The sequence below is a fragment of the Cyprinodon variegatus genome, unplaced genomic scaffold, assembly GCF_000732505.1.
Source record: "Cyprinodon variegatus isolate N-32 unplaced genomic scaffold, C_variegatus-1.0 Scaffold23, whole genome shotgun sequence".
Lineage (NCBI taxonomy): Eukaryota > Metazoa > Chordata > Actinopteri > Cyprinodontiformes > Cyprinodontidae > Cyprinodon > Cyprinodon variegatus.
Window position 1 is genome coordinate 1337109 of NW_015150476.1, and position 18464 is coordinate 1355572.

General features: G+C 38.2%; 1 protein-coding gene across 1 annotated transcript in view; it reads left to right on the forward strand.

Annotated features, from left to right (window-relative positions):
• Window positions 1-18464, forward strand: part of astn2 (astrotactin 2) — a 398940-nt gene that overhangs the window by 319989 nt on the left and 60487 nt on the right. The window contains exons 18-19 of the mRNA XM_015392541.1: window positions 218-351; window positions 2297-2445. Of these exons, the coding sequence (XP_015248027.1) occupies window positions 218-351; window positions 2297-2445 (283 nt within the window). The remainder of the gene's footprint in view (window positions 1-217; window positions 352-2296; window positions 2446-18464) is intronic.

The following is an 18464-nucleotide window of genomic DNA, read 5'->3' on the forward strand; positions in this document are numbered from 1 at the left end:
TCTATCTATCTATCTATCTATCTATCTATCTATCTATCTATCTATCTATCTATCTTTGTTCATTCCAAGGAAAACCATGATGTGGAATGTCTTTATGTAGAAGTATGGATTTCATTGCTTTGAGGGGTTCAGATGGGGGTGGGCTAAGCATAGATGGACAATGACCACATGTTCCTGGAGATAATTGCATTTCTCTCACCTATGTTACCCTTTATAGGCCTTCAAGAGCGCTACAATGAGCTCATACTGGTGTGCTGGAAAGGGCGATGTCATTGATAACTGGTGTCGCTGTGACCTGAGTGCCTTCAGCAAAGACGGCCTACCTAACTGCAGTCCCCTCAGGCAGCCCATGTAAGTGTGAGGGGACACCTACAATTTTATATCAAGGAGAGGTTTTCTCAATGAATGCAAAGGTTTTAAATGAACACATACATGCAAACACACATACATATCTTTGCCAACTCCTGGGGTACTTGGGACTGTTGTGGACAAAAGGTTGGTTCCTAAAGTTCTAATAGCTGTGAATGGACTTCCCACCCTCCCTCCCTTACAAAAAAAATAAAAATACATACCACCCTTCAAGGTGTTCCAATAATGCTTCTGAAGCATTTGTAGGGCATGCCCTCAAGTAATTGCTGCCAGGGTGTCCTGCAAAAGAATGTTAGGTTTAAAAGTCAACACTGTAGAGGACAGAGCAACTAAAAGCATCTGATTTATGAATGATAGTAGAGTTTCATTTAATTTCAGTTGCCTTAGGGCCCAGTCACACCTTGACAATTTTGCCAACGTAATGCCAACGTAAAATTTGGCAAAAATGCTAGCATATTTTGAATAAGTTATGACCACGCTGAAGTACATCGACATATGGTTAATATGGCACATCAGCATATGGTTAGTGCCAGCGTATGCTTATACTTGGGCCATAAGTTAAACGTAAGTTATCTGAATGTTGACAAACGTTAAGTGTAAGTTACTCATAAGTCATGGTGTCTAGCTTATCCAAAACCTATGAGTAACTTGTGCATAACTTATGCGTAACTAATCAAGAACTTATCTCCAATGCATATTGACGTATGCGGGTATATTTGACGTGTTCCAGATCACCGCTGAACATGTTTCTAACTTACACCTATTGTATAATGGCGTATTGGCAGCGTTTTGGTATAAAAGTTGTTCACAGACTTCATGGTGCATAGTCGTATCATAAGAGATGGAATGATGGATGGATAAGAGCTGTCCCCCAACATCAGCATGATCTTATCAATGTGACTCTGTTCCAGTTGTAGGGTGAGCATGAAGGTAAGTGTGATTGATCCTTCCTGCTTTCATGCCCACGGCCATGACCAGCAAACTTCCTAGCGGACATGACGCTGAATATGCTGTGACTGCAAACCTTCTTTCTTTCTTTTTGTTTTTACATTTTTTTTGGTAGGCAGTAAACAGCAGCTAGGTTAATACAGTGACTGCAAGCTTAGAGAAAGCTTCTTCTTGTGCTTTTTATGCAGGCCAGGCGCCTCAGGGCGCATTGCTGCCCTACTCAGGACAGTGGCTTGTGACATTTCATGGACATTACGCTGCTGTGAGTTTTGCATAAGGGCTGTCGTTGGACATACGCTCTGGACTCGTTATGAATACTGTATACATACGGCCAAAAAAAAATAAAAATAAATAGAAGGTTCAGCATATGCCGCTGTTTTAGAAAATTCAGTGACTTAAGCACACGCTGGCTAAATCATCAAGGTGTGACAGTGCCATTAGGTTGGGATTGCTGTTCTTTTTTAAATCAAATATGTCCCTCTTTTTTGTATATCCCAGTATACGAGTATCCAAGAGCTCATAATAAACTTCACTTTAGCACAATTCTCTTTTGAAATTTTGACAATGACATTACATTATAGAGGTTGTTGAAACAACATCAACTGCAAAAATATCAACAACCTTTGTCATCTAAGTTATTATGCTGGCTGTGTTACATTATAACACTGTTCATAATGTGATGTTTTTAGTATGCTATTACTGGTATAGGACATTTTTTTTAGTTTGTGTTCCTATTAACTTGTAGGCCAATTTGATTATTAGCCTACATAGACATGAATGAAAATTCATGCCGACTGTGTACACTTTCCTTTTTAACTAATCAAACATCATGTAGTTACAGATATTTGCAGCACTTGGGTAAATTAAAGTACAAGGAAAAGTGCATTCATTTAGAAGATAATACCAGAACAAATATATGTAATGCTAAATGTATTAGTAATTTCAACGCTGATCGTTTTTGTGTTCTATATTACTTTAGTCTGCGTCTAGCCCCTTACATGGAGCCCTCAAGCACAACAGTAGCCCTGGAGTGGATGGATGTGGAGCCTCTGATTGGCTGCAAAGTATCTGACTACATCATTCAACATAAACGCATAGAGGATCCTTCAGAAGCAGAAATCTACACAGGTAGAAAAAAATCAATTCTCAAGTTAGTTTTCTTAATATCTTTTAGTCCTTTGTTTTAACTGGATCATACTTTTTGGCATTTTGGTATTTATCTGTTTGTCAAGTTACTTAGTTACCTTTTGAGCAAGCACAAGTAGAGACTGACACTGCTCTTGAGCTGATGTATCTGTGAAGTATAGAGTTTTACCCTGACTTTGTTTTTAAAACATTTAAGGTAAGTGGTCTGAAAGTCAATTGGATGAATGTGAAACTTTTGCTAAGGTGTCTTATGACGTAGGGGGGGTGTGAGGGGTGCTGGCAATTGTATTTCCAGGTCGAGGAATTGGTCATTGTTCTGATCAGGGCCGGCATGAGTCATAGGAACAAGCCAGATCTAATCAAGAGACTAGGTGGTGTGGAAAAAAGTGGCCATAGACATTGAGAAGTATAGACAAGCCATCCATCACAACTGGGAGTGATGCTGATGAGGCGTGGGCACCAGCGAGCAGAAAGAGGGCCCAGACAGCTAGCCAGAGACGTGCTGGCAGAGGTGAGGCATGAAGGGGCAGATGGTGAGGGTGACTCACTTTTCTATGTGCCAGTCACCACTCATGTTGTAAGTTGTGTTTTAACGGATACAAAGTTTGGTTTCAGAGTTATTGTTTGCAAGTTTTTTGGTTCACCTTTTACTTACAGTATTTACTGTTCTTTAATTATTTTTTTTTATCTTTTACCTTATATGTCTTGATATATTAGTAACTTCTACTACATATGGTTTCAGGTAAGTATGATTGGTGAAAGAAGTCAAAGGATTAAAAGTTTTAACACTGTATAGCTTGTGTGACTGGGTGGAAACCAAAGAATCTATGTTTATATCTGAGATATTGACTTTGTCTTACTTTGTTTCTTTCTGTTATTGCTTTTTATTTTATTAATCCTTTTATACATCACTTTATTTATTGTTTTTATGATTGATTATTTGTATTTTATGATTGTTGAAAGTGCTCTATCAATAAATTTGGTATGGTATGGTATTTCTAAAAATAAAAATTAAAACAATTTTAACAAATTTGGATTGTATAGGATTGTAGGGGCATATAAACTTAAGAAATAATAAGTGGCACTAACATTTTAAATGCAGCATTCTATGGAATAATTAAATTAAATAAACATCCTTTAAGAAGGCCTTTTTTTTTATTCCTAGATTTGTGATATGCCAGATACATGTTTCACTCCTGTTACAGTTTATTTTATCCTAAAGTTGCTTTGAATAAAAACTTAGTTGAGCCTTGCATCACAGTTCATTCACCAGACAACAATAAATTGCCGTGTAAAAGCATTTGCCCCCTGTGAACTTTTTGTCCTTTTGCCACATTTTAGGCTTTAAACAAAAATAAAAAAAATTTTAATTATTTGTGAAGAAGCAACATGTGGGACACAATCATGAAGTGGAAAGAAATGTATTGGATATTTTAAATGTTTTTATCAAATAAAAAACTGTAAAAAATTGTTGTGTAAAATTATTCATCCCCCTTGAATTAATAATTTGTAGCAACAGTCTCTGTAAAGCACAGAGATCTTCATAAAGAACAAGGAAAACACCTGGCAGGTCTGAAATACTGTTGAGAAGTTTAAAGCCAGACTGGGATACAAAAAGATTCCTGCAGCTTTAAACATCCCAAGGAGCACTATGCAAGCGATAATATTGAAATGGAAGCCGTATCAGACCACTACAAATCTAGTAACACCCAGACATCCCTCTAACTGATCAGCTTAGACAATGTGAAGACTAATCTGAGATGCAGCCAAGTGGCCCATGATCACTCTGGATAAACTGCAGAGTTCTACAGATGATGAGGGAAGCTCTGTCCATAGGACAACAATCAGTCATATGCCTCACCAATCTGGACTTTATGGAAGAAAAGCATTTTTTGAAGATATCCATAAAAATTATCTTTTAAAGTTTGACACAAGCTACCTGGGAAGTTGCTCTGATCAGATGAAAGCAAAATCAAACTTTTTGGCAACATTGCCAAATGTTATGATTTGCATTAAAGCAACACAGCTCATCACCGTGAACGCACCACCCCCACTTTCAAACATGGTGGTGGCAGGATCATGGTTTGGGACTGCTTTTAATCAGCGGGTAAGATGGTTAAAACTGAGGGATGTTGATGGAGCCAAATACAGGACCATTCTGGAAAAAAACTTTTGGGATTCTGTCAAAGACCTGAGACTGGGACAGAGATTTAACGTCCAACAAGATGACCCAAAACATAAAGCAAAATTGGCAACGGAATGGTTCACAAATAAACATATTCAGGTGTTAGAAAGAGCTAGTCCAAGTCCAGACCACTATCCAAACGAGAATCTGTGGAAAGAACTAAAAAACACGGTTCAGAAATGCTCTCCATCAAACCTCACTAAGCTCCAGCTGTCGATGTGAAAAACTGATACAAACATACCCCAAGGGACTTGCAGCTGTAATCCCAGCAAAAGGTGGCACTACAAAGTATTAACTCAAGGTGGCTGAATAATTTTGCACACCCAATTTTCCAGTTTTTTATTTGTTAAAAAAGTAGTGTAAAGTATCCAATACATTTTGTTCCACTTCTTTATTGTGGGCTAAAAGTTAAAGGAGGCTGAATACTTTTGCAAGGCAATGTATCTGTAAGAAGTAATTCATTCCTCAAGTCTTTGGTTTTCTGCATTTCTCTTGTTTCCTGAGCGAATACGCAGTAAGTTTCCCGGTTGAAACTGCAAGCGGAAATCAATGATTGTTCAACAGAATTACATTGAACAGTGTTTTGGGTAAAATCACCACCCAAAGCTTAAGCCAGTAATGATAGTTGGCAGTGAGGCCAATGTGAAGTGTTTTTTTAAGGATTCACGCCTTAAATAAAGAGGCATTGTACAATATTGAGACATAAATGTATGTATGTGTCATCTAAATTTTTCTAGAGTTTCTTAATGTCAAATATTTAATCAGAAAGTAAAAAGGAGGACATTAATTGGCACAAACAGCATATTTGCATATTTCAGATGTGGTTAAAAAATCAAGAGGGGTATTTTAATGAATAATACAAAAAGTATAAAAAACAGTAGCATATATTTATTTCCATTTTTTATTTTTACCTGTTTTATTTAAATAGAGTAAAAGAAACCATGTCATTAAAATTATTTATTTGGAATTTACTCATACTTTCCTTGATAAAGTAGATGGGGCAGAGAGCATATTCTTGCTTTACATGAATGAATGCAGAGTGCAGATAATCAAAATGCCAACACCTTGCAGAAAGATTAATTGTTCTTGAAATCTTTGATTTTTTTTTTTTTGTATAAACCTACAAATTTCAATGTATTTTAAACAGATTATATTTAAAATGAGGGGCACATGTGAAGTGTAAGAAAAATGGTCTTTAGCATATTTTTTTTACAAATAAAAATCCCAGAAGTATGGCTTCTTCAAACAAGATCACATAGAAACAACATTTTGTTTAAAGTCATAGGGAAATCATATTTAAATGTCAAATCATTCTGGCTTCAACATGTATATAAATGTACTCTTTATCAGATGATATTGTCCCAAAAGTTAGAAAATTTCTATTTGAAAAAAAATCCTGTCTTAAAATATGTGTTGTTGTTTTTGTTTTTTTGTTATCTTATGCGGGCCAGTTAGTTATACATCACCCTGTACACCTAAATTCGGCCAATCTTCCTCCTCTTCCACAACAACTTCGTCCTCCCTTGACTCCTCGAAATAAAACATTTATGAAGGAGGAGACTCATCTACGACCTCCAAAACAAAACTCTCCTCCTCTTGCATGTTTCCACTGTCCATAGCGTTCCTTGACAGTGTCGTTGCTAAGTGCTACTTAGTCCCAATGTAATTTCCCATTGGGAACCTACTAGCACTAAGTTGTTAACTGGTTAACAAGATGATTCCGACAAACCGGCCACAATCAAAGTGCTTGTGAACCTTCCACCACAACAATCCCGCCCCCTTGATAAACGACCAATCATATTCACTTTATTCACTCGTGTAAAGAGGCACCACTCGGGAGAATTTGGAAATGCAACCGTTGGAACAGCCGTTTCCCTATGACTTTAAGTGCAAGTTTTAAAATGTTAAGGTTTGTGTTTTTTGCAAAAATGGGTCGCGTTATATCAAATTCTTTGTTTTTTACATCTTGAGACAGTTTCTCTTGATTTTGACACATGGCCATTTTAACACACAAATATACGTTAGTCCAAACCATTTTTGCTGTTTGTATCCGTTATATTCTTGTCCCACTGAAATGGGAACCACTGCATCAGTTTCCTGTCTTTTAGGATTCTTTCAATATTTTCCTGCATTTTGTTCCATCCATCTTCCCATCAACTGTGTTCTTCCACAGAGGGCATTTTTATGGCATACTGAAACCTCGCTGTGAATCTCCAACAACCTATCCTTGATCTACCTGTAAAATACATACATCTGAATAAAAATATCAACTAAGCAGTTCCAAGTGCAGTGGTTCTGATCCATTCAAATATAAAAATGGTTAACGAAACAGCCCATTGCGGTTGTGATCCTTTTCATCTGTACTGTATCTGAAAATAGAGTGATGAATATTCAAACTTTATAAGCTAAATGCTGTTAAAGCAGGCGTTGGTAAGACAGTTACTGACTCTCCCTAAAGTTGAGAAAATGCTTAGAGTGGAAGTCTGCGCTTCTTGTCTTTTTTCATTACTCGAGCTAGCCCCCCATTGATTGTAGGATTCTGTTGATGCATCTAAATAAAGCCTCTGTAAAACATTATGGTCTTCATTGGTTTCTGGGTTTAAATGTTGTATTAGTCAAGAAAGAGAAATAATTTCTGTTGGAATTTTTTTAGTTAACCTCTTACACCCTAAGGGGGTATAAATAAATTTCTGCCTGACAAAAACACACAAAAGTAAATAACTTATAGCCTCAATGCTATTAGATTTAAGAAGAAACTTTTGGTACGTCTGTAAAGGTAAGATGTCATAAAATGGTTTTCTGGTGTCAGCACCATTGTAGCTTTGACCCTGCCTGAAATATTAGGGACAAAATACAAAATATTTTGCATTTTTTGAACCTCGCCAAAATTTTCTTTGAAATAAACATTGCAAAACACTACCAAAATATTATTTATAGCACAAAAAAGTAGTACAGACTTTCAAATCTAAATGTTGTGTAAAGATATACCAAATTTGGACTCAATCAGATGAATCATATTTATTTTAGAATGGTATTAGTGAGAAATTTCTTAGGCGGAGAGGCCATTTTGGCACATTTATCCATAAATGTCACCAAACTGTGCCAAATATGTTTTTTTACATCAATACTGGGGGTTTGGTAACATTACGAAGTCATGTAGCAGCTGGACCCGCCGGTGGGTCCGTAGGGTTCAAGGGGTTGATAATAGTACTTGGAGAAAATTTAAAATGAAAGTCAATTTCTTTGTTTTTTTCCCCCACAATCCTAAGACTGATTTTAAAGACACATCTTATTTCAGTTATTTACTCTCTAAAGATGACTCTGAAATAAAATGCTGGATATTAAGCCATGGAGAACTGTTAAGAGTCCTCCCACTGCAAAGCTCCACCTTTAGCCCATGTTCATCAACAAGGTCCCTCTTACTGTATCCAGAAGAAGCTATTTCTATGGACCATCCTTCATCTGACTTAGTTCCTGTTCATGTATTGGAAACACAAGAAGAAAGAAAATCTTCTTGTGTTTCTGCATAAATAAAATATTGATAATAGTTTTTTTTTTTTGGTAAACCCTCTCTAAAACTCAAGGACACTGTATAATACACTTTTAAAAACAAAAAACAGCACTTAACATCTAAAATAGTTCAGCCTTAAGAGAGCACCAACAGTTTATATTTTTGAGTATGGAAAAAAATGAATGAAGGCAATAGAAAATCTGTGCAGTTGTTCATTAAACCTATAACTAAACCGGCAACTCATTAAAAAGTTACAACCTTGCTTCAGACTGGTAAATGTAAGGGAAATGAGATTGTCAGACACTTCAAACACCCAAGTATGTTGAGTATGAGTCACTCCCTGAGCACACACATATAGCCATGTGCATACTCTCCCAGATGGCAAAGAGTGAGGATATTCATACTCTTGGATTCAGCTGTCCCTGAGTCTCCAAAACTGTGTTTCTATAAAACAGCAGAAAAGACAGACTTTTTTTTTTTTTTTATCATAAAGGTAATTTAGATAATAGTTGTAATAAAAAGGCTTTTTAATTACAACTTTAAGCATTTTAAGTGTTACCTGATTATTTAATGCCCCTCCCTTTTGCAAACACATTCTAGATCAATAGCATTTAAAATTCTAATTGAAATACACAAATCTATCAGTACTTCTGAAAGAATAATAAAGGATGAGTATATTCTTGTGAAGAACTGAAATAATGGTTCCAGATAGACTTTCTGGAGTGGTAAAGGTTTCTGCCTGGGGCTGGGAGTGGTGGTCTTAGGGATGGTCTGGGTTGCAGATGAATCAGGGATTTGAATTGAAAATAGAATAGAATAGAACTTTATTGATCTCACAATGGAGAAATATACTTGTGACATCGGCTCTTAAACAACCGCAGGTGTACAAATGAGGACAAGATGCATGAAATATATACAGTGCATCTATATATATATATATATATATACAGTGGATGGTTCAAAAATAAAGATTTAAGGTGACATATATATAGACTTATATACAGTAAAGTGGTGGCAGGTAGGGTGCTGTTTCTGGTGTGTTAAATAGATAAATAGTATAAATTATTGCAGTGTTATTATACCAGATTATAGTGTAGTGGCATTGTAAAGTGCTGCAGACTGCCACCGCTGACTGACAGCATACAGCCGCACTTACTGAGGGTCGATGGTCCAGGCAGCAAGATATTTGTCCATTCCAGCATCCTACAACTTCCCCCTCAGCAACGCCAATCTGATGGTGTTGAAAGTGGTGAGGAAGTCAAAGAACATAACTCTCATGGCTCACAACAGTGCGGAGGTGTGCAAGGATAAGACGCTCCATGGTATTCATCAGATGGGAGCTCAGGGTAACTAGTCTAAAGTGGGCAGGTGCCTTGGCGTGTGGTGTTTTGGGAACCGGTACCACAAAGGAGGTCTTCCATAGGTGGAGGATGAGGCTCAGGCTGTAGTGGTAGCTGAGGACATCACAGAGCTCTTCTGCAATGGTCCTCAGCATGCTTGGGGGGGGATGCCGTCTGGTCCTGAGGCTTTCCTCTGTTTCCTCCTTGTAAGCTGGACTCTCAACTGCATTTAGGTGACCGTGAGGTGGGAGGAAGGCAGGCTCTGAGGGGAAGGGGACGGAAGGGGGATGGAGTTAGTGGGCATCTCTGTGGGGAGGACTGAAGGAGTGGATGGATCAGGGGTCATGTAGTCCGTAGTTCGTTCAGTCAGGCCATTGATGTCATCACCATGAGAGCTTTGGAACATACTCCAGTCTGTGGTTCTGAAAATATACCTCAGTCTCTCAGTGGCCTTTCTGTGACCTCTTCTGTGCTGGCTCCCTTCTCACTATTGGCATATAATTGGGGAGCAGGTAAACAAAATTGTGATCCGAGCATCTGAGTGGGGGCAGAGGTGAAGGCTTCCTCAACATTTGCGTAGAAAAGGTCTAGAGTTTTAGTGTCCCTTGTACATGTGATACATACTGGGTGAGCCTGACGAGGGTGGATCCAAGGGAGACTTGATTGAAGTATCCGGTGATGATCAGGAGAGCAGGGGGTGCTGTGTCAGCAGTGCTGTGGATCCGCTCACACGCAGTGGTAGCATCCGCAGAGGGAGGGAGGGATGTAAACACAGAGCACAATCAAATGCCCAGACTTAAGTGGGAGATTGTATGGCCTCAACCGCAACTAGCTTCACATCCGAGGAGCACAAATGTTCCTTCATGTAAACGTGAGCCACGTTACACCATCTCTCACTTACAATTACTAGAGATGATTGTGAGTGAGTCATAATTATAAGATCATATCTCGTAATTATGAGAAAAGATCTCATAATTATGAGATCATGTCAATATATTTTGTTATGATTACTTGAGCCAGTAACGAAGCATCTCTCAGAAAACAAGTCTTCATGGTAACTTCTTAAAAATATCTGCATCTGTTTTACTGGTCAGTTCTCTGTACCCAGGTCTGTCATGATACGTGTTGGAGCTCCGCTCCTATTTTTCACTTCATCAACAAAGTACACCGCTGAAACCCTGGGGTTACTACTTGTGTCATGAACGGGACAGATCGACCCACTTTCAAGGTGAGACAGCCAGTAGGAAACTTCAAAACATTTATTAAATCAAAAACAGACAGAACCAAAGCACGTTGCTGTGAATCCATGGTTCACAGCGGCTGTGGGAAGAGAACGGGGCACTGCCCAATCACTGACACTCTCTGGTTTCACAGTTCAGTCCATCTCCCTAGAAAGGGGTGCGATCCAACAGATGGGCTGACAACCAGACACGGTATGCCACGCCCAGAGTGTCCCTGATGCTGCTGCCCAGGAAGAATTTGCAGGAAGCCGATCCAGGTCAGGGGAAGATGGGGCAGGCAGAAAAAGTTCAGGAATCCAGAAAACCTCCACTCTATCAAAGTTTTCCACAGACAGGTGCAGAAGGATGCCCACAGAAGCAAACATGCAGGCTCAGATGCAAACGGTAGGCTCAGTGGTAGATGGAAGCAGAAACGAGACGTGGAACCAGGATTTCAGCAGGACTTTAAACTGGACTCCTTCTAGGAGCCAGGCTTATGGGAATAAAACTGACCCTCTTCGCATTCCGAGCCATTACCCTGAGGGCTCAGTGGAGAAGGATCAGGACACGATCAGAGGACAAGACAAACACTAAAACCCTCACTCTCACTCCACTGGCCGCCGGGAGAACCATAGAATTAACTAAACAGACAAACAGGCATAAACAAACAGACAAAAAACAAACATCAAACAAAAAATTATTTGGCCTTGATCGCTCAGGCTGAACCGATTATAAAGCAACAGATGCAGGTGGATGAGATGAGTGATAATAAGAAAACTGGGCATACTGTAGTTAAGCAGGTGAGTGAAATGAACAATTAAAAGGTGAGCTATCAGGCCAGATCATGACAACTTGTGGAGTAAGTATGCAGACTTATGACAATACGCAAAAATCCATCAACAGCTTCATTATTACAGATTCTGTATGTTTTTTTGAGAAGGTACCGGTGGACAGTTAGTTGGGACACTACTAAGCCAGCTCGAATGCATTTCAGATGCATTAATTTATAGCAGTTTAGCTTCCAGCAAGTCAAAGTAGAGTGGGCTTTTTTGGCCTAAACAATTCTAAGGACTTACTGTCAGACAAACAAAAACTAGTTCCATCCACATTGAGGAAACTCAGCATTTCCCAAAGGGAAAAGGAAAGCATATTAAATCTGACAACCCACTCATTGTTCACGTTTTATCTAGCGTAGCTCAGCAATGAATGACCTTCCTGATCTCCTAAATATAAGGTATTATCTTATAATTATGAGATCTTATCTCTTAATCACGAGATAAGATCTCATAATATTGAGATCAGGATCTCATAATTACGAGATCGTTATCTCATAATTATCTCGTAATTACGAGATCATATCTCATTCTCGTAATTATGAGAAAAGATCCCATAATTACTAAAAAATATCTTATAATTACGGGATACTGATCTGGTACTTATGAGATAAGCTGTCTAATTTTTTTCTTTGGTGAATGCAATACATTTCCGTAGATCTGTCCGCTCTGATGAGTTTAAAGAAGGGAAACCACTTAGTCCAGGACAGTACTGTCGATGGAAATAGGTTAGCGCTGCAAGCTCCTCAGTCGTGTGCGGAGACATCTTATGTTTCCTATGACAACAGATGGTAAATATATTTTCCTCCGCTTTGCCCTGCCACCCTGGCTTCCTCTCCATTTTCTCCGTATGTCTGCAGGGATGTCTGGTCTCTCAGCGTCGTGGGTAGCAGGGCCACTGCACATAGTCATGCGGTCCAAGGAGCTGGTCCTCCATGTAGCCAATGGGATCTTTTGAGTTGCGGAAATACAGGTCTCTTTTTGCGGCATAAAAAATTGCAGAAAGTAAGAGAAAGCTCAGCACCAAAGTCCCAAAATTGGCTTTCTTTGTGCAGGTATGTATATAAGACCAGATGTAATATTTACTGATAGAAAAACTCTCCAAAAAAACACTATAAAGAAGAGAAAATAGGAAAAGAGAAGACAGAGCTGACGTAACGACCTGCTGCATGCAATCTTGAAAAACATGGCAGCACATTAGAGGGTGTTCAGAGTTCGATCATGTGGATTGGTCCAGGGAGAAACAAGGAAGAGTGAAGCTGCCAGCCAGTCTTGATACCAGAGTTTTTATAGAGGATCTGCAGAGGATTTCTTGGAGTCCAGGAGTTGTGATCTATAGTGGAATCCTTCAGAATCCATCAGAGTTTCTTTGGGAAAATGAATACAAATGAATTTCTTTACAAAGAAAAATACAAGAGTAGGACAAAGCTCAGAGGGCTTGGTATTACCTCTAGGGTTAACATTTAGCATGCGTTCACACCGACTGTGCTTTGAGCAGCAATTTAAGTAGTAGTCAAGGCAAGGGGAAGGGAAAGAAAGGTTTTTTCTTAATTGCAAAGTGATTGGAGTGGTCTTCGATCACTGAGGTTCTCCGAGCCTCGTGTGCCCTGTGGCAGCAGCCTGGCTTTCTGCAGGTTTGCAGCAGAACAGGGCGAAGAGCAGGCTGTGCTAGGATTTTGCTTGGGAGAAGTGGCCAGTGCATTCGGCTTGTCCCTGTACTCGGCAAGGAAGAAGCGAGGATGGCTTCTGGAGGTTCGCAATGCGACTTTGACCACAGCTCCTTCTACAAAGGAAAAAAAAGTGCTCTACAGGCTGCCACTTGTGAAAAACAGAACCACTAGATCAAACTAAACCGAGCAACCTCCTCTTCATGTGAGATGGAGACTCGTCAGAATGTATTACCTCTGGTGTCATGTCAGAGCTGGAATGTATACGAAGAGCTATAGTTGCAGTTTGTGTATGATTATCCTGGCATTACAACTCAAACTAGTCTGACTTGGGCCTTTGTCTCTTTTAAGTAAGCTATCCCACAGGTAAATAGAAAAGCCTCTTCTCTGGCCTCTTTTATATTTCATTGGTGAAAGTGTGAAACTGTGGTGCTAAAGGTTCACTTGGTACTCTGTTAGATCAAAGTTTTGCTTTTATATTAAATGGTAGAACTTTTGTTGTAAATGATATACAGTTGTATCATTGTTGTTCTTTTTATTAAAATAATTAGTATGAAATTGAGGCCTAACTTTGTTTTTTGGTTTTGTTCATTAATCTTTGTTGAATTTTTTTTGTGTAGTGTTCTTCTATTGTTTTTTTTTTTTTTTATCTTCTACCCCACTGTCATTAAGTTCTCTCTTTCACCATAGTTGGACGCCCTTTGCAATTAAATTTATAAAAATAAAAATAGCAGTAGTCTAAGCTCTCTTTTTGTAGAACAAAATCAGTTGACAAACATGATAGTATTATCAGTCAACAAAGCATTTGATCTATACAACTGAAATTTTCTAGATATTTTCAGTTTTTCAGTCATTCTCTGGGAAGATGGTGTGCACAAAATACCTCTGAATTCAGATTAGACCAGCTTGTCTATACAAAGGTCAATCCTTAAATATACTCCAAGGCCAAACATTTTTTGTAATATTTGGATTGTTTAGTATCCTTATTTTATTTTCCTATATTAGCTAGTCGTTTTACTTTGTAGTTGTTTATATTAAAGAAACAATACTAATTCCAAGTAGTGCATATTCTCTTTTTGTGTCTAGTCCTTTCAAAGCTACAGATAATACAACAGAAAAGGAGCTGCTGAGTTAGTTTTACAACTCTTACATCCCTAGGTAAAATTTTCATTTTTCCTCATTGTTGTTCTCTAATGTCCCTAGAGCTTTCTATACCTTAGATATCTCTATGTCCCATAAATTTCCATAATGATGTGGTGAATTTCTAAAAGATGTAAAGCAAATGAGTGATTTCCCTTGACTCAGCACAGACCTCTAGATGGCACACCAAGGCAAAGGCAGGATTTATTGAAAAACCGGTTAGATAGGGAGCACTGGTGAGTTATTGTGAAAGTCAGCATTTCTCTAAAGAAGACCAGCTGTGAAAAGTGAAGATACATTTACATCAGGCACATCATTTTTAAAAATGTGTTGAAATATTGAAAAAGAGAGTCACACAGAATTTGAAAAGGGTTAGTTTTTCAGTGGCACTAAAAGAACATAGAAGACATTCCTTTACCCTTTCTCTCTTTTGTAATATAATCTGTGTAATTTTTTGGTGTTTGTATTTATTAACTGAGAATTAAAATGTATTAATCCATCTTTAGTTTAGTTTGAGCATTTCAGGGACAGTAGAGATCATTAGCTTCCATTTACCCTTACTGTTATATAGATAGGATAGACAACAGACAGTTTTAATACAGAGAGAATAGAGCAGTTCATAAACATCCTTCCAGTCTGTCTACCTTCCATCTTAATTTTGAAAAGAGTTCCTCAAAAATTAACCTTCCAAAATAAAAATAAAAAAAATTACTACAGTTCCCCTGAACACCATTATAATAAGATTAATTGCTGTATTGTATTGATTTATCTAAATTAAAGGTGACAACTATTAGTAGTTTTATCATTTCTTTTTCCCAACACAACTAATTTAGCATTCAAATCTACAAACCAAATGTCATTGCAGGTGTAAAACCAAGTACTGGTGAGATTAATTCTGTGACAAATAAGCAATAAGGTAACACTGTATGTAAAATGACTAAAGATACTGCACTGGGAGAAGATTTGAGTGACATTAGGACAGTATACAAGGGAAGAGACCATGAAAGAGAGAGAGCAAAGTGCAAGAGAGAGAGCGGGAACCAGACAGCACCAGCACGGAGGACTCCGAAGCAATGATGTCACCTCATCCTGGTACTATTGGACTCAGAAAAGGATTAACCATTTGATCTTTGCCCTTAATTTAGCTCCATTTTGCTTTTTCCAGCTCACGCTGCAAGCTTAGTGAGGCACATTACATGTGGATCTTGTTCTGCTTTACCTCCCCTGTCATATGCCTAATGCCTCTACATAACTCTGCTCTTTCCATATGTCTTTTGCGATCACGATAAGCGGTATCCCCCCTCCTGTTTATGTAACAGCTCCATCATTGCTTGAGACCAAGAATGCACCCCAATGTGTTGATAAAGTCTTATTCAAAGAGATTGAATTATATGGAGATAAACAGTGTCCTTGAGCATGGGTGCAGATAACAGATTGGAGTGACACAGCTGACTCTCTTTGTTTTGTTAATTAAAGATGACCTCATCGCTAAAAATGGACGCTGTGCACCTCCTCGTCACGAGCTTCGCCATCAGCAGATTGCAGATTGCAGGCAGGGGGCCAAGGGCTTTCTGCAGTCCCTATTTCTTTTTGCTTCCTTTCCCATTTTGCCTCTTCGTGCACACATTGTTAGTCTCCGCCTTCGCCACAGGTCTAGACTTCCCTGATTTTTTTTTCTCCTCTCGATCTCTCAATAATTATAATCCCTCAGTGCTGCCAAAGCTCATCAAATTATATTTCTTTGAATTGGAAAATTATTACTTAGACAAGATAGTGTCTCTTTTTATCTTTTTTTTTTGTCATGGGGTATTTTGGTACAATGTTGTATGGTTACATTTATCTATTGCACAAACTGCAAGCCATACAAAATTTAAGCTGTGCTGAAATCAATTTCCAGTACCGTTTAAGCAACATGTTGGGATTGCTTAGTCTAGTTCAATCCAGAATCAGAGGATAGCAGACTTCAGGAATACAAAAAATGCTTGCATTTATATATCTTGCATTTGATATGTGTTTTGGTATTTATATAGGATTTTGGATCAAGTGTTCAAACACAACAAAACTAAAGCTATAAGATATTTTACAAATCATACCGGTATTTATAATTATAGAGATAAGAAAAAAAAGAATTTTACAGTTATGAAATGGCATAACGTAATATATTTTTTCTTCAGTACCAATTGACGCAGAGGTGGATGGAGTACTTTGAAATTGTACTCAAGAGTGACACTATACTTGATTGTTTTTTATTTCAGTTCAATTTAATTTAGTTTATTTACATGTCACCTTAAGGCACTTTAAATAGATAATTCATTCAGATCATACTGTCAGATTGGTTGAATGATTTCTAACCAAGGAAACCCAGTCGATTACATTGAGTCACTGACTTTGCAGGATACACTCCTCCTGTAAGAGCATGTGGCAACATTAGCTTACATTGTGTCATTGACTACAGAAATCCCTCACAACAAGCATGCATGCAGAGAGAGCATGTGTGTGGAGAGAAAAAAACAACAACTCACTTTAACAGGAAGAAAACCTTAGCAGAACCAAGCTCAATGTGTGTTGTCACAGCCAAACAGAACCCAACCAGATCAAGCTACCATGATGAAAAAAAAATGAAGAGAACATACTGTAAGATAGAGATTGCAATCACAAATAAAGCACAATCGGAGAATAAAGATAGAATGATGCATATTGATGAATAGTGTTCCCTATGCCCTTTAGCATTCTTACTCTAAAGCAGCATAACTTTAGAGATATCTTACTATAATGAGAGCCACTCCAATCAATCTTTATGAAAAATGAAAGTTTAAAGCCTAAAAAGCCTTAAACAGGAGAGAGTATGTCTGCCAAGGTATAGGTTGACCAAAACTGGTAGTTGGTTCCATAGGAGCAGAGATGCCAACGTAAAAAAAATATATCTATAGCTACTAGTTACTTCTCCAAAAAAGTAACTGAAGTGAACATTTCGCCATATTTCTCAGTAAATATATTTCAAGAGGTGCTATTGACATTACATTTGTCCCAGATTTCGGTAATAATCCATGCAATCCAAACATAGAAGGAATCTAACCACAGATGTCCAGAAAGTAAGTTATGTGCAATAAAGTGAAATGACACGAGAAAAAAGTAGTGAAGAGACCTTCTGAAATTGATTTAATATTTTGTACAAAAGCCTTTGTTGGCAATGACAGCTTCAAGACGGTGAAGGAGAAATTAATCGCAAGCATTGCTCAGGTGGTGTTCTGGCCCTTCCTTCCACAAAGTCTTCCTATCTTGAGGGTTTCATGGGCATCTGTGAACTATGATCTTTAGTTCTTTCCATACATTTTCCATTGGAATTAAGTCAGGTGATTTGCTAGTCAATTCTAGCAGCTTTATTTTCTTTCTCTGAAACCAATTGAGTTTCCTTGGCCTTGTGTTTCGGGTCATTGTCGTACTGAAATGTCCACCCACGTTTCATTATCTTCATCCTGGTAGATGGCAGCAGGTTATTAAAAATGTTTCAGTACATTTTTCCATTTATCCTTCCTTCAATAAGTTGAAGTTTACCAGTATCATATGCTGAAAACAGCCCATGCCATGATTCAATTCAATTGAGGTCATTTATATAGCAACAATTCACAACACGTCAATTCAAGGAACTTTATAGTTCACCAGATCCTACAGTCAAATTGATTCAAGTATTCTATCTAAGGAAAACCAGTTGATTTCATCGACTTATTGACTCAAAGGCAATCCCTCACACTAAGCATGCTTGTATGGACAGTGGAGAGGAAAACTCCCTTTAAACTGAAAAAAACCTCCAGCAAAACCAGGCTCAGTGTGAGCGGGCATCTGCAGAGGTCAATTGGGGTTCAAGGAAACAGAAGCAGAGATACAAAAAGCAATTGTAAAAGGTGGCACCATCTAGGAAACACACAGCCAGGCAGATGAGCTCCAAGCCAGCTCCCATGTCAGAAGATGAAGAGAGCACAATTAGCCAGTCACAGTCAAAGAAACAGGATAACACTAAAAAATGTGCTTCCGAGTGTGCAGCTCTGCATTAAATCAAGGAGCCAGCTTTCTACTTTTACCATTTGTTTTTTAAGGTTTTTTTTTT